The sequence below is a fragment of the Sphaerodactylus townsendi genome, linkage group LG14 (assembly GCF_021028975.2).
Source record: "Sphaerodactylus townsendi isolate TG3544 linkage group LG14, MPM_Stown_v2.3, whole genome shotgun sequence".
Lineage (NCBI taxonomy): Eukaryota > Metazoa > Chordata > Lepidosauria > Squamata > Sphaerodactylidae > Sphaerodactylus > Sphaerodactylus townsendi.
In genome coordinates, this window is record NC_059438.1 from 6,899,928 (window position 1) to 6,914,650 (window position 14,723).

At 45.0% G+C, this 14,723-nt stretch overlaps 2 protein-coding genes across 9 annotated transcripts in view; both read right to left on the reverse strand.

Moving 5' to 3' along the window:
- The window catches only part of MBTPS1 (membrane bound transcription factor peptidase, site 1), a 30,401-nt gene extending 25,287 nt beyond the window's left edge, over positions 1-5,114 (reverse strand). Inside the window, exons 1-2 of the mRNA XM_048515808.1 lie at positions 4,953-5,114; positions 1,504-2,009 (exon numbers count right to left, since the gene is read on the reverse strand). Of these exons, the coding sequence (XP_048371765.1) occupies positions 1,504-1,690 (187 nt within the window). The 5' untranslated portion in view covers positions 1,691-2,009; positions 4,953-5,114. The remainder of the gene's footprint in view (positions 1-1,503; positions 2,010-4,952) is intronic.
- A 2,239-nt stretch (positions 5,115-7,353) lies between these two features.
- Positions 7,354-14,586, reverse strand: HSDL1 (hydroxysteroid dehydrogenase like 1). 8 transcript variants are annotated; one of them, XM_048516131.1, is made up of 6 exons: positions 14,560-14,586; positions 13,690-14,026; positions 12,427-12,659; positions 9,988-10,433; positions 8,912-9,139; positions 7,354-8,233 (listed from the first exon to the last, which is right to left on the reverse strand). In XM_048516131.1, the coding sequence occupies exons 3-6, from the start codon at positions 12,644-12,646 to the stop codon at positions 8,132-8,134; spliced, it is 996 nt and encodes a 331-aa protein (XP_048372088.1). In that variant the 5' UTR covers positions 12,647-12,659; positions 13,690-14,026; positions 14,560-14,586; the 3' UTR covers positions 7,354-8,131. The 8 variants fall into 8 exon arrangements, with proteins under 8 accessions (XP_048372088.1, XP_048372089.1, XP_048372083.1 ...); XM_048516132.1 differs by having other exon boundaries at positions 13,690-14,023; positions 14,560-14,576; XM_048516126.1 differs by lacking the exon at positions 14,560-14,586 and adding an exon at positions 14,396-14,521.
- Between the last annotated feature and the right edge of the window lie 137 nt (positions 14,587-14,723).

Here is a 14,723-nt window from a genome sequence, read left to right on the forward strand (position 1 = left end):
TATATGTATGTGTGTGTGTGTGTGTGTATGCATCTCCATTCCCATTAGGCTCTGGAAACCATCCTAACCATCTGCAAAGCAAGCTCTGCTATAGAAACAGTCCTGGAGATGTATAAACATCACCTGCTTGCTACCTTTTGGGCCTTCCCCAAACCTTTCTCTCCTGCCTTTTCAGAACTGGCATCTGCCTTCCAGAAGGTGGCCATCCCCACCTAAAACATAAGAGTATTGAAAACTTTGAATCACATTTGAAGAATGAGAGACTGTTTGCTCCATGAAAGCAGCTAGCTGCTGTCTCCCTCGGCAACTCAGAGGCAACAGGACTTATCAACAGGCCCCTTTGATACCTAGGGAATTGGGCTTGTTGTCTTCCATTCACTTCAAAAGCAGACCCCTGGCAAAACTGACACTTGCATTATGACCTGGGAGTGCCAGGTTTGAATCCACACTCTACCACAGAAATGTGAGGGGTGACTTTGACCCAGTCAGTCTCTCTTGGCCTAAACTACCACACAAGGCTATTGTTAGAAGGATAAAATGGAGGCAGCGAGAATGATGTTGTACGTCTCTTTTGGTCCCCCTTGAGGAGAAATAGCAAAATAAAGGTCAGCCAGAGGGAGCCTGCTCTGTGATGCACCAGATTTATGAGAGCTTGGAATGAGACCTTTTCTTTTGCAGACCCTAAGCTATGGGACTCCTTCCCAAAAATGGCATGTGCTAGCCTTACAGATTTTCAAAAAAAGCAAACAGGAGAGGCTTGGGTTCAGTGGAAGAGCTTCTGCTTTTCATGCAGAAGGCCCCAGGTTCAATCCCTGCCATATCCAGTTCCAAAGAACGAGGCAGTGGGTGATTTGAAAAAATCTCTGAGACCCCAGAGTGCCACTGCTAGTCTGAACAAACACTGGCTCTGAGGTACTAAGTCTCTGATTTAAGATAGGGCAGCTTCATGTGTACATATGTGCAAATGATTAGGCTCCAGCTAGCCTGTGGATAGCCTGCAGATGATTTCACTGAAACTGTTATACTATGTATTCCAAGGAATTCTGAAGGTTCCTCAGAAACCTGTCTGAGAAGACCATTAATATGGGAATATGAGCTACTCTTAATACACATATTGATGGTGACGTCCAACAAGCCTGAAATGCAATCCATAGGAATGTATCACGTCCCAGAATCCTTTGCAACATAAACAGATTCTGAGGCAGATGCCCAGATATCCCATGGGAGACCAGTCAATATGGAAAGGGTTCATCATAATGGCTTGTAAAGTGGAAAGTACTTTGATTGTGTGTTCCTACAAGGCAGGGGATTGAACTTGATGGCCCTTGTGGTTTCTTCCAACTCTATAATTTTATGATTCTATTTTTACATTTTCCAGATGCAGCCACCTTAACTTGTATTTAAAAAAAACAAAAAACAGAGCATGAAACATTTTCCTAAGCTCAATCTGCCACAAATAAACCATAGTTATATTTATTATACATTTAAAAAAAACTCATTTACCATGTTCCACTACTGTTGACGAAAATTCTATTTTCAACGTATGATGAGAGCATTCAGGACACTGGGAGCCCTCGTGAGAAGAATTCCCCAGCCTGGTCCCCAGGTGGTGTCTGCCACAGAGTAAGATCGCGGTCAGGAACAACCAGATGTTTGCAAGCCTCATGGTCAACAAAGAATAGGACGTCATTCCAAAAATGCCATGAATTCAATTCACCCCTTGCTTTGCCATGAATCAGTTCTTCTCTTTTTTTTTCGGTTTCAGAAAACTGTGCCTTTCTAAGTGCTGCTCAACTGGACAGTCTTAAAGTTTTGTCCAAGATAAGTAAAAGTCTTGCCTTCATGGTCTTTTCAGATAAAGCCTAATAAACAGGCTCATTTCTTTCTACGTTTTTTCTCCATTTTTTGATTGAAGGGCCCCGTCATTCAGGAACCAACAGCTGAGTTCCATGCTCCATTCTGGACAGGAAAGATAAGGCCAAGGCAGCAAAGACAGAAAACAATCCAACCTGTGGGAAACAATCATATAAGAATTATTTAAATAAAACGTTTTCTAATATAATATATTGGTGAGTCCTAAGAAGATAAATACAACTGCAACCCTGCTTTTATTTGCCCATGTGTGACTCTCATACAAAAGTCAATGAATTCAGCTGCTGTTAAACACTGTGCAGGTGTAAATGGATCGTAAACTTTAATTAACTGCTGCAATAACAGTGCATTCAAGTGCAATATTATTATGGGATGCAGTGATTAGCATATCAGATTAGAACAGGGGTAGGGAACCTTTAACACTCAAAGAGCCATTTGGACCCGTTTTCCATGGGAAAAGAAAACACTTGGAGCCGCAAATAATTTTTGATATTTAAAATAAAGATAACACTATATATATACGGGTTTTTTTAACCTTTTACTCCGCTCATTCTGAGAAGCGCATGGATGCGCCTGCCCTGCTGCCTGCAGGGCGGGCAAGGATGATGCTGGCGGCTCGGCCTTGCCGGCTGCCGGGAAAGCGCCTGCCCCGCTCCGACAGGGCGGGCGAGAGGGGAAGCCCGTGGCATGGCCCAGCCGACCGTGGGCAGTTGGTGCGCCCGCCCTGCTGCCTGCAGGGTGGGCAAGGATGGGGCCAGCGGCTCAGCTTGTGGAGCCACAGTGCAAGGGCAGAAGAGCCGCATGCAGCTCTCGAGCCGCAGGTTCCCTACCCCTGGATTAGAACCTCCACTCTGCCGTGGAAGCTTAATGGGTGACCTGGGGCCAGTCTATTTTACAGGGTTGTTGTGAGGCTAAAACAAACACGTGAATGAGGTTAGCCACTTTGGGTCCTCATTGGAGCATAAATGAAGTAAATAAAATAAAACTGCCATGCTTATTTGCAAAGAGAGGTGAGAGACAGCAGTTCTTCCAATTTATACTATTCTGACCCTGCAGTTTACAAGGGGTTTTTTTTGTCTTTATAGTACTTATATTTTGCTTTTATTTATTTAAAGCATTTTCATGCTGCCTTCCCGCCCAATCAGGATCTACAAGACAGTGAAAATAAAAACAATCACAATACAGTTAAAATTTTTGAAATCCAGTTAAGAATACATAAACAAACAACACTGCAAAGAAGGCCAAAAACCATTATTAGGAGTATGCTAGACAAAACAAAAAGTTTTCACCAACTGATAAAAGACATTGAGAGAGAGAGAGAGAGAGATATGAATCACCCTGGGGAGGTAGTTCCACAGTTTTGGTGCCACGATGGAGAAGGCCCTTTCTTGGATCACCACTGGCCTATACTCTGTTCCACAGTAAGATGATAGTTCAGTCAGTTGAGGAACAGTGATGGGGAAAATTGTATTCTTCTGCATCAGATTATAGTCCCAAATGTACATGGGAATTATCATTCATTTTTACATGTTGCCATAGTGAAAACCATTATTCTGTGCACTATTTAACATGGTACCCTGATACCAGATCATTTAGGCCAAAATGTATTTTTACTTTCCAATTGATGATGGGAGAAGAGTTAGGTTAAGCACTAGAACCCAGGCACAGCATTCTACAACAAAGAATGTCTGGCATGCTTTGTTCCATGATGTTCCATGATATACAGTCCTACTATCATCTTCCTGTGGAACAGAGTATAGCTTCAGATGGCAGGGTTACTGAAGCAGGGCTTCTAAGAAGAACTGAAGAGAGTGAGCAGGTTTGTATATGAGAAGGATGGGCCTTAAGGCATGCTGGTCCATTGCTGCACAGGGCTATAAAGATCAATACCAGCATCCTGAATTGAGCCCATAGGCAAATCAGAAGCAGACTGGAGTGACATAGATCATATGACCCACTCCAGCCAACACTTTGGCTGCAGCATTCTGTACCAAACATAGCTTCCAAGTAGTCTTCAAGGGCAGCCCCACAGGGGGTGCACTGCAGCAATCTAATCTATATGTTACCAGGACACGCCCCGCAGTGGCCAGATCTTTTCTGTCAAGAAAGGGTTGCAAATCACTCAGTAGCTGGCCATTGCTGCCACCTTTTTATCCAACAGGAGGGAGTGGCATGCAAGGGGGGAGGGGGGGAGGGGAGGGAGGGGGCCCAGCATCTGGACATGGCCCACCCACCCTAGCGGAGGGAGGGGGAGGGGAGGGAGAGGTGGCATGCAAAGGAAGGGGAGGAAGGGGAGGGGTGGCATGCAAGGGAGGGGAGGGAGCAACAAGCAAGCAAGCAACAAGCATGCTCCTTTAAGAGTGCAACCCCACCCAGAACAGGGGATAGCCATTTCCCAACTCAGAGCTTCCTCCCACTGGTATAACTCCCTGCTTGGGGATTGTTCCAGGCTGTTAGCCTTCATCCATTCCAAAGTTGCAGCCAGGCACCTGTTCACAGTTTCCACACCCACCGTGGGATCTGTTGGCAACGCAAGATAAAACAGCTATCTGCATATTGGTGGCAATTTGGCCCCAATCTCAAGATGACCACTCCCAGGAATTTCACACCTATGCTGAATAGCATGTGGGGCAACATGGAACCTTAGGGACCCCCATAGGCCACAAGGTGTCAGGTGCAATGCAGGGATCTAACATCATTTTCATCCCAGCGCAACCAGCCCCATTGTACACTCCACAACACCCCTCTGATGTGGTCTCAACTGACAATGGCTGGCCCAAGGCTAGTGGTTGAATGAGGATGTGAATCTGGATGTTTCCACTCGCAGTCTGTCTACCGACCCAACCACTACTGGCGCTCAACCCTAAGGAAATGAAACCCCGCGTGCTGAAAGTTAGTGTCTCAGGGAGAAGGCAAGCCTTTCGCCAGGACATGCTAGCTTTCTGCACGCAGAGAGGTCTCCCCGGACCCATCCACTGGTTTTGGATGGAAGAGGATCAAATCATGCGACTGCAATTCGGGGTGGGGGGGAGCCCAACCGTTAAGGCCTGCAAAGCAGGATAAAGAGCCCTTCCACTGACCGGCTCACATGGACCCACCACCTCCGGTCGCAACTTCGGGACTCCGCCGCAGAATCGCGAACGTGATTCCTGCCGACCCCCGACCCGCGGCCACCAGCTGGCCCGCGCGACCGAGGCTCAGAAGCCGCTTTCCGCGAACAACAGAAACGGCGAAACCGAGCATTCTGGGACTCGTAGTCTTTATCGTGTTTTCTCGCGGCGAGGTTGCTGTAGTTCAGAACTACGTCTCCCAGAAGGCAGTTGGGCAACCTTGGAGTATTGTGGGCCAAATAGATGGAGGCCGCGTTAGCTTTTATCGCAGAGGTCGGCCTAGGACAGTTTGTGCCGCAAAGCACTGTGTGACATGTAGTCTTGCAGTGACCCTCGAGGGGAGGCGTGGAGCGTTTAAGTTCGTACTTCAGAATCAGTAACCAAACAGAACTGATGTGATTTATTTCTCATACGGTAGCTTATCTCATGGCTATCTTATTAACGTGCCGCGCAAAGCGGAATCACAGCACTAGGATTGAGAGTGTATTAAGCAGAGTATACTGTTTGAAGGGTACTGAAAATACCTGTAAAGTCATCACTGCCTTTTAGAAGAGCGTGGGTTTCAGATCTAAATCCGTTTAATTAAATTTTCACTTCCAGTTCTTTTATTAGTGCACAGTCAGATGCATTGTTAATGCTTAACATTTTGTGTACTAGACTCGTTCAAATGATTCAATTTTCTTCTGACTGGCGATGTGCAAGTGCCAGTGGTCATTATCTAATGGACTGTGTGCACCCCAATAATTGTGAATTTTGAAATGTCCCTTGCATTTTAGTAGCACTAGTGTTCAAGTAAAAAAAAAAAGTTTAAGGTGACAACAGATTAACAGAACTGCATGGGCTTAAAAAGCCCATATTGCCTTAAAATGGGATATTGTTATATTTCCATTTATACTAATCAGATCTAAATATTTGGAAATGTGAATGCACAAACCACTACAGCACCATGTAGTGAAATGGCCAGTTATTTCATAAACTGATGTTCTATAGCAGAGATGTTCTATGGCTCTATACATAACATGATTGTGTGCAAGTCAGATCTGGGGTTATAGAATCATAGAGTTGGAAGAGACCACAAGAGCCATCAAGTCCAAACCCCTGCCATGCAGGAATACATAATCAAAGCACTCCTGACAAATGGCCATTCAGCCTGTTTAAAAACCTTCAAAGAAGGAGAGCCCACCACCCACGAAGGCAGCATATTCTACTGTTTTAAAATTTTGTCCTGTTTTAGATGCCAATAAAGGCTTGTGTTGTTGTATTCTACTGTTGAATATGCCTTACTGTCAGGAAGTTCTTGCTGGGTGACATTACTCCTTGTCCTAGTCTCTGGAGTAGCAGAAAACAAGCTTGCTGCACCTTCAACATAACATCCCTTCAAATATTTAAACGTGGCTATCGTGTCACTCCTTAACCTTCTCTTCTTCCTACTTAACTCATGTTCCCTGCAGCCAGCTGATCACGATACCAATCTCTGGGGCCATTCTGGGTCAGAAAACCATAACATTTGTGATCTTAATCCAACCCAGGCCCTGCAGCATTTGGTGAAATAAGTTCCCTCTGACTGCTATGTGGCTGTAGGAATGAGTACAAGTACATCGTAGAAGGATCTCATAGAGCCATTTCATTCTACTAGCGTCAGATCAGCCCTGGTAAATATTTGGATTGCTACCTCCAAGGTGGACAATGCTAAATCACTTTCGTGCCTTGAAAACCCTACAGGATTGTCATAAACCAGCATAAAAAAGAGTATCAGATCAGGATGCAAAAATATATTGAAGTTAGGCCTTACAGAACAAGTTTGTTCAACTAATGTATCTTTAACCAAAAGGGCAGGGTAGAGTAGAAGAAGGTGCATGGTGTTTTGCTGGAATTTTAAAAATGGGAGTAAGCATTTTCTTAAAACAGCTGCTGTGGAGAGCGGGACCAATCAGAAAACCAACCATCTTCCTACAATGGAGGCAGCTGTTTCTGAATTGGTTTCTCTCCTGTGGACACAAAGGCACTGCCTTCTGGGTTCTTCGCTGTGGTGGCGAACCTTTGGCACTCCAGATGTTATGGACTACAATTCCCATCAGCCCCAATTGGCCATGCTGGCAGGGGCTGATGGGAATTGTAGTCCATAACATCTGGAGTGCCAAAGGTTCGCCACCACTGCGACAAATGGAGAAAAACTAGGGATAGCAAATGGCCGCCAGGAAGCACAACAATAGATGCCACATTGGGGATAAACAGACCCAGCAATAAACCTTCATCCACACAGAGATCCCTGTGAAGTAAATTTGGTTCAGGTAAGCATGTCTCTATTTTCACCTGTGAAACGTCAGAGGATAGGACTACTCTGCATATAAGAATCACAAACACTTTTTTGTACATTCAACGTGACAGTTCAATATTTCAGCACTTCAACACGGTTTGCACAAACCACAAGTTCAGAGACGCATCAAAGACGATTAACCGATTTTTTTCCTAGACAGACAAATAGGAATCCTGATATGGAAAAATGAATCGTTTTCACGTGAAGCTGCTCAGCTCTGTCATCCTGATATTACAAAACACACAGCATGGTGACACCGGCAGACCACTCAAGCAATTCACTGAAAAGACAATTTCACCACACAAACCAAAAATACATTCCTTCCCAATTTCAAAAATGGCTTCAAATGTTTTTGTAACACAACATCCACCACCACAGTTAAAATGTGAGGATTTCTACAGAAAGAGGACACCAACGAAGCAATCTATCACACACCACGTTTAAAATTTTTGACAGAATTTTGCCAGTCTTCTCAGAGCACAACTCTACGCAGACTGCAGTTCCCACAGGAACAGTCCCTGTAGCAGCATTTTCCATTTTCCTTCACCTAGCTTCCAAAGTATTCCTTCACTTTAGAGCCTACTAAGGCAAGACCCACTTAGCATATTATGAAAACCGACTGCCTGATCTAAACAGGTTTCTTAACCCTTTCCCTGTTCAATTTCCGTGGGTCCTAAAAGCACGACTACAAGCAGGACTGACAGACTTTTGAAGCCTTCACGACAGATATCATTCCTTGAGTAGCAGAGAGAGAAGCCCACTCAGAGACTGGGTTTCCGGATCAACAGTCAGAGCAGGCTTCCAGACATTGCCTATCCTCCAGGTTATGTTCTTAATGCGGTCTTTGCAAAGTAGCTTCCAGGCGCAAGGAGTTGTTCATTCGGTATGTTCCCCAGGCCCAAAGCCATTCTGGTAGGTACTGTCCCAAAAGAAACTGCAATGCAAAAGATGAAAGGCACATTAGAATTAAGAGCTTGCTTCAAACAGTGAATCACCCAAGCCTTTCTTCCACTTCCCTCCCCCCACCATAACAGGTGAGACCAGTGGTGGGATTCTAATAATTTTACAACTGGTTCGCCCCACCTGCCACGGGGCCCCCCTCCGCCACGTGTCCTCCCGCCACCCACTTACCTGTTGCAGAGGAACTTCTTGTGAGGGTGGGGGGGGGGGCAACGGGGCCTTTCTGCTGCTGCTCTGAAAGCCCCCTCCTCCTCTGGGAGAGGGTATGATGGGGCTTTTAGCATTTAGAGCAGCTGGGCAACAAGGCACCTGCTGCTCCGCAGTCTGAAAGCTGCTTTTAACAACCGGTTCACCGAACTCAACAAAAAATTAGGTACCGGTTCTACCGAACTGGTGCGAACCAGCTGAATCTCACCACTGGGCAAGACTACTTGATTATTTCTGCAGATAAGACTAACTGTAGATTAGGAGGGAGGGTGTCAGCAAGACAGGTTATGAGTCATGAGACTATATTTGCTAAGATCCAGACAGGTCAAGAACCTGACTTGCTTCTTTTTCATGATCCAACTAGGTTCCGTGGCAGAATGACATCCTTGGAAAAGTCAACAGGGAAAAAATCCATCATTCAAAACTAATGAATTAACAATATCACCTGGATTGTATGCAGCCAGTAGCCAGTGGTCCTTCTGGAGATCCCAAGAGTGGTCACAGCGTGACGCGCATACTCTTCAGCGGAAGGCACTAAGAAACTCTTTTTGCTGAGATGTCTGCTATATGTTGTCAAATTGGTGGAGATGAAGAATGGAATTAAGCTCTGGACAAAGATGCCTTGGGGAGCGTATTCATAATGAAGCGCTCGGCTGAAATGGTCCAGGTATGCCTACCGGGTATAAGAGCAGGTAGTTAGGATTCTCTAGTTGTTACACAGGGTAGTAGCAAAGGTGGGGCCACCAATACACCGCCTCACCTAGATTATTGATTTCCCCTTCCTAAGATTTGGGGTGGGAGGAGGTATAGTTGCAATCTTTCCCATCGACCAGAATCATGGTTTTGGCTTGATGGTTTCCATTTGAAGAGCTTATTTTTTTTTTAAAGGAACAATGTACAATTCTTCTTCAAAGTGACAATACTCCAATTTCCACCCAGCTGGCCCCCACCAAATTCTCAACACTTATCATTCCCCCTAGTACGAGTCAGATTTTTTCTACATAACTCACCCTGGAGAAAACCCTCCGTAAATTACAACGATTCTGAGCATGAGAAGATGCTTAGAAAGAGTAACTAAAGGAAGGTATTATAATAAAGAAAATATCCTGGTAATCTTCAAGGAGACAAGATGCCTACTTGCCATTTAGGAAAATAGTTTTTTTTAAAAAAATCCTCTGCACCTACCATGTTTCCCAGAAAATAAGATTTTTGCAAAAATGCATTAAGGCTTATTTTCGGGGAGGGCTTATTTTTGGGGAAATACGGTACCTTCACAATTCATTAAGACAGGCTTGCAGTAGCTCCTTTGCTTCCCCATCACCGTGTGATGCAAGCTGCATCCTCATTGGCAGGGAGCACCCTGCTGGATCACACCATCCTGATGTGAAACTACCAGTAGAGCTTATTTTTGGAGTAGGGCTTATATCTTAAGCCTCCTCCAAAATCATGAAAAATCATGATAGGGCTTATTTTCGGGGTAGGGCTTATTTTCGGGTAAACACGGTATAATTTGAAAGTCACCTTCGAGGCTGAATAGGCCGTCATCAGAGGGGTCGGCTGGCAGCAAGACATCGAGGAAATGTTCACAATTGCCCCCTTCTTTCTCTGCACCATCCCCGGCAACACCATATGCACCATCATATTGGCTGCCCCGATATTGACATTGATGAGCTCCCAAATTTTATCCTGGGTAAGACTGGTGAAATAGTCTGGGTGAGTGTAGAACACGCCGACGTTGTTCACCAAGATGCCGATCTCTTTGCCCGCCAAGGCTCGCTCGATGGAAGGGTAGATCTCGCTGCCTTTGCTGAAGTCCGTCACGATGATGGCAGTCTCAACCTTGTAGGTGTTCACTATCTCCTGGGCAAGGGCCTCCAGCTTCTCCTGGTTCCGGCTAATTAGGATAATATTAACTTTGCGGCTTGCCAGTTCTTTAGCATAATACTTGCCAATCCCTGAAGTACCACCTGCAACAGATCAGGAGAATGATGAAGCCCTGCCACTCCAACCCTGAATGCATTTTGTTACTCCTTTCCACAGTATTTACTTCCCAGTAAGCAGCTTAGGAAGACAAGTTTGGACTCAGATCAGATATCATGCAAAACTGGTGACGTTTAGCTATGGCTAGTGTGATTGTCTGAATGCAGGCAACCTATGATCAGTGGGCCTGTTAAATCAGAATCTCAAGTTGACTTACAAACCACAGTTAGTCTTAACTGTGGTTTTGTGTGATGTGGCTTGATCCATGGCAATGCCCTCCAAGGCTACAGAGAGCTAGCACTGAGATTACAGAATGTGTCACAGCAAACCTGGATCAGTCTGATTATATTTATTTATACTCTACCTTTCTCCCCAGAGGGAGACCCATTCTCATATCAATCTCCACCACTGTTACCCTCAGAACAACTGTGGGAAGCAGGTTACATTGAGTGTACATGACTGGTCACCCAGCAAACTTCCACAGCGGAGAAGGGATTCGAATCTGGGTCTCCCTGGTCTAAATAAAACAGCTAAGGAACTGACTCAAGAGTCCAGAGGCAGAAATGTAAACCAGCCAATAACAGACGAGAGCGGAGAACATAATAGAATACAGCTTGACCAAATTTCTACCAATAGCTGCTTGAAAAATAGGTGCTATTCTGGAGTTCCAATTAACTTTTAAATCAACAACAGATTTTATATGCTATTCAAACTCATGGTTTAAAAAAACCAGAAAAAATATGGCACTATAGTCCCACAACAAAATGCGAGTTAGATCCAATCGGTGCATAAAATGTCAGCCTGTAACAATATCTCAGTTGCTGCTTCTACACCCACAGTAGCAACTGCTACTGTGGCCTCTCCCACTCTCAGCCCTCTATCACCATCTCTCTTTCCCTGCAGGTATTCACCCCGACCTACCTTTTCAGGGCCAAGCTACAAGCTTAATATCTTAAGACCCTCCCCCCCCCACACACACACACTTCAAAGGGGCTAATACAGGGGTAGGGAACCTGCGGCTCTCCAGATGTTCAGGAACTACAATTCCCATCAGCCTCTGTCAGCATGGCCAATTGGCCATGCTGGTAGGGGCTGATGGGAATTGTAGTTCCTGAACATCTGGAGAGCCGCAGGTTCCCTACCCCTGGGCTAATAGCAGCTTCTGGGGATTGGGGTGATTTAGTGGAGGGAAATGGCATGGAGGAGAAAGGTTTCACCCCCATCCCCTCCTAGCACAACCCCCCTGATAACATTCAGACCAATCTGAAGCTGGCTTTAGGCGAACAAAAATTACAGCATCAAAGAGCCAGATCTTCTGCAAAAGGCACAGAATGGCCCCCAGATGACTGCCTATAGGGACACAAGTCACAAATATAAGCACATAAATGTACTATCTCTCCTTCTTGCGGCCTAAGAAGACCTCCCCACTCCCTTATCTCCTGACACAGCCGGAATCCCTGAGCTCCTGTTCCTACAATTCCTAACCGAAGTGAGGCTTCCACCCAACCACTTTCTACCTGGCCCCTGTTTTTCTCGGATCCTGGCCAATATGTAATGCTTCATATAAATTGTTGTTGACACCCGTATTCCTGGGCCTCTTGTTTCTTCTCCCTCTTCCTGTCTGTCCTCAAGTTGCACTCAGCTTTTCTAGCCTCGGTACTTGCCTAATACTAGAGATTTATGCTGCCAAGTTTTCTCCCAGCAAAAATAATGGATCAATTCCTTTGGAAGAGCTCCAGTGTTTTAAGGGAGGACTTTCTCAGCAAGTTAGAATCTTTGGAAACATTCCATGACATCAGTTCAGTTCAGCCAATGACTGAGGTGCGTCAGGAGCTACAGCCAGTTATTCTTTTATCTACATAGAAGCCACTATTCAAAAACAGATTATTACTTGAAGGATAACTCAGCCTTTAACAGCACAGTGGGGCTATTGTATTTAATGATGGGGAAATGTGAATAAATCCCTTTTTTTCCTGTTACCTGTGACAACAGCCCATTTTCCATACAGCTTGACGAGATCAGCCCTTTTAACCAACCTTGGAATGAAATGCAACCTGATCAGGGTATACGTATCGTTCATTAAAGTGAAGCCCATCTTGGCTGTATAAAGGGCTCCAATTAGAGCCAGCGTCTCCATGTAACAATTGCAGGACCGTCCAATCTCTCTGAGTAGGAGGGAGAAGCTATCCACAGCAGCCATGGCAATCCAATGTCTGTGGGGGGAAAAGCACAAGAGGTATTGGTGGGGATGAAAAGAATACACTGTAGGGGTCTGCTAATACAGTCCCCATTGTCACCCATCTACAGAGACAGGAGCATAGGGAGGCTGCTGGCCTGAGTGGGAGACAGAAAAGAGGCATTTCATTTTTAAGTCTGTTCATGAATCTTGCAAGCAATCTTTCTTTTTCATTATTAATATTTTTTCATTGCATTGTCAAAGACTTTCACATCTGGAATCACTAGTGTGTTGTGGGTCTTCCAGGTTGTATGGCCGCGTTCCAGTAGTATTTTCTCCTGATGTTTCGCCTGCATCTTTTTTTATTCACTCAGTCCTACGCCAATTGTATCAACTGCATTGCTCACAGCTCACAGCACTTGGGGAATTGCTTTCATTTCACAAATTAATTGAGTCATCCTAACCCTTAGCATATTTCTCAACTTTTTCATTAAAACCTAACCAATTTTCCACCACCCTCCCCAAACACGCTCAATAAAAAGCTATGCTCCAAATATTTACCTGAAAGTAAGGTAATGCTGCCCATGCATATTTACCTAGAAGTAACAGTGCAATCCTAAAGAGAGTTTAAACCCATTCATTTTGATGAGTTCAGAGCAGGGTCACTCTGCATAGAATTGCACTGTAAGTCTTACTGATTGGAACAAGGCCTCACTCACCAAACAACGGATTCTTAGATCAACCCTTGCTGAGACAACATCTTATTTTAGATTATATGGTTTTATTAGTTTTGTTACTATATTATCTATTGTTTTGTATAATAAGCTTTTTATAATTCCAATAAAAGGGATTTGAAGGCCTGATTCTTAGGCGTGCCTTGGCTAGCAAAATGAATGCAAGCCATTGTTCAGTTTTTCTCCACCTTTCGCGAAACGATTTTGCAACCTGAAATAGTTAATAAGCTTCAGGAGTAAACCCTGGGAGGAAATGCTACCGGAACAAAGGAGAATCCATTACCCAAGGCATGGCATTGTCAATTTCACCTCTATGCGCCCCGCTTTACTCACCAGTGCTTTTCTTTCCAAAGCAAATATACAGCCACAAGTGTCCACCTGCGCCTTATCTCCGTTACTGCAGCCTTTTCCTTACGCAGACTGGCTTTTGCATTGGAAAATTAATAATGAGCGCCTTGCAATGGTTTTTCATAGCTGGGGGCTGTCATTGGTGAAACGCAGGAAGGAAATCCTCTCTTTCTTTGCCCATCTCAGTAGCTCCGAGAAAAATCCTGGAAGTGGGTTTTTTTCCCCCAGAACGGGATGGAGCCGCACAAACTGATCCTTCAAGCCGCAGAGATCCAAAATCCAGGTTTTCAGTCGCCAACGCAGACTCCGGGCCCTGGATCTGCTATTTAAAAAGGAAATTAAAAAGAATGCATGTAAAATATTATCCCCCTCCTATGCAAATGTACCTTTGGATTTCCGCAAGAGCAAATGCCGATTTTTTTGCATTGAATGATTTTTTGGCAAAAGAGGCTAAGCGTTGTTATATTAATGCTGACCTCTCCTTGCAAGAAGGCGTGAGAAACAGTCACAACTCTTTGTAGTTAGAGGCACACTTCGGGGTTCCAAATGAAAGCGTGGGCAGATACGGGTCATGCAGATGATTGCAGACAGGCAGTCTTTTTTTAAAAGTACATAATTGGCACGTCAGTGTAAAATAAAATGCATAAGACGCAGGATGCAGTAGTGAGTAGGATGCTTCTAATGACAGCACCTTCACAGCAGCACCTTATTGTCCTGCAATTGGAACACGACCTGCATCCAAGGAGACCCTTCAACAGGGACCACATTTGTTGTTTCCTCCACCCTTCAAGAGTAGCCTTAACGGTGAAGCTGACATCCCGACTTTTGCACCGGAAGTGTTAACAAGAGACTCACATTTCTTTGGACTGCCACTACTACCCGCTCTTTTCCGCCTTCCAACGTGGCTTCTGCGCACGCGCTGAAAACCGAGGCCCCGCCCTCCTTGGAAATTGGCGGATAAAGCCTCAGTGCCGAGGGGTGGTTGAGTCCAGCCAATAAGCTCGCGGTGAGGGGGCGGG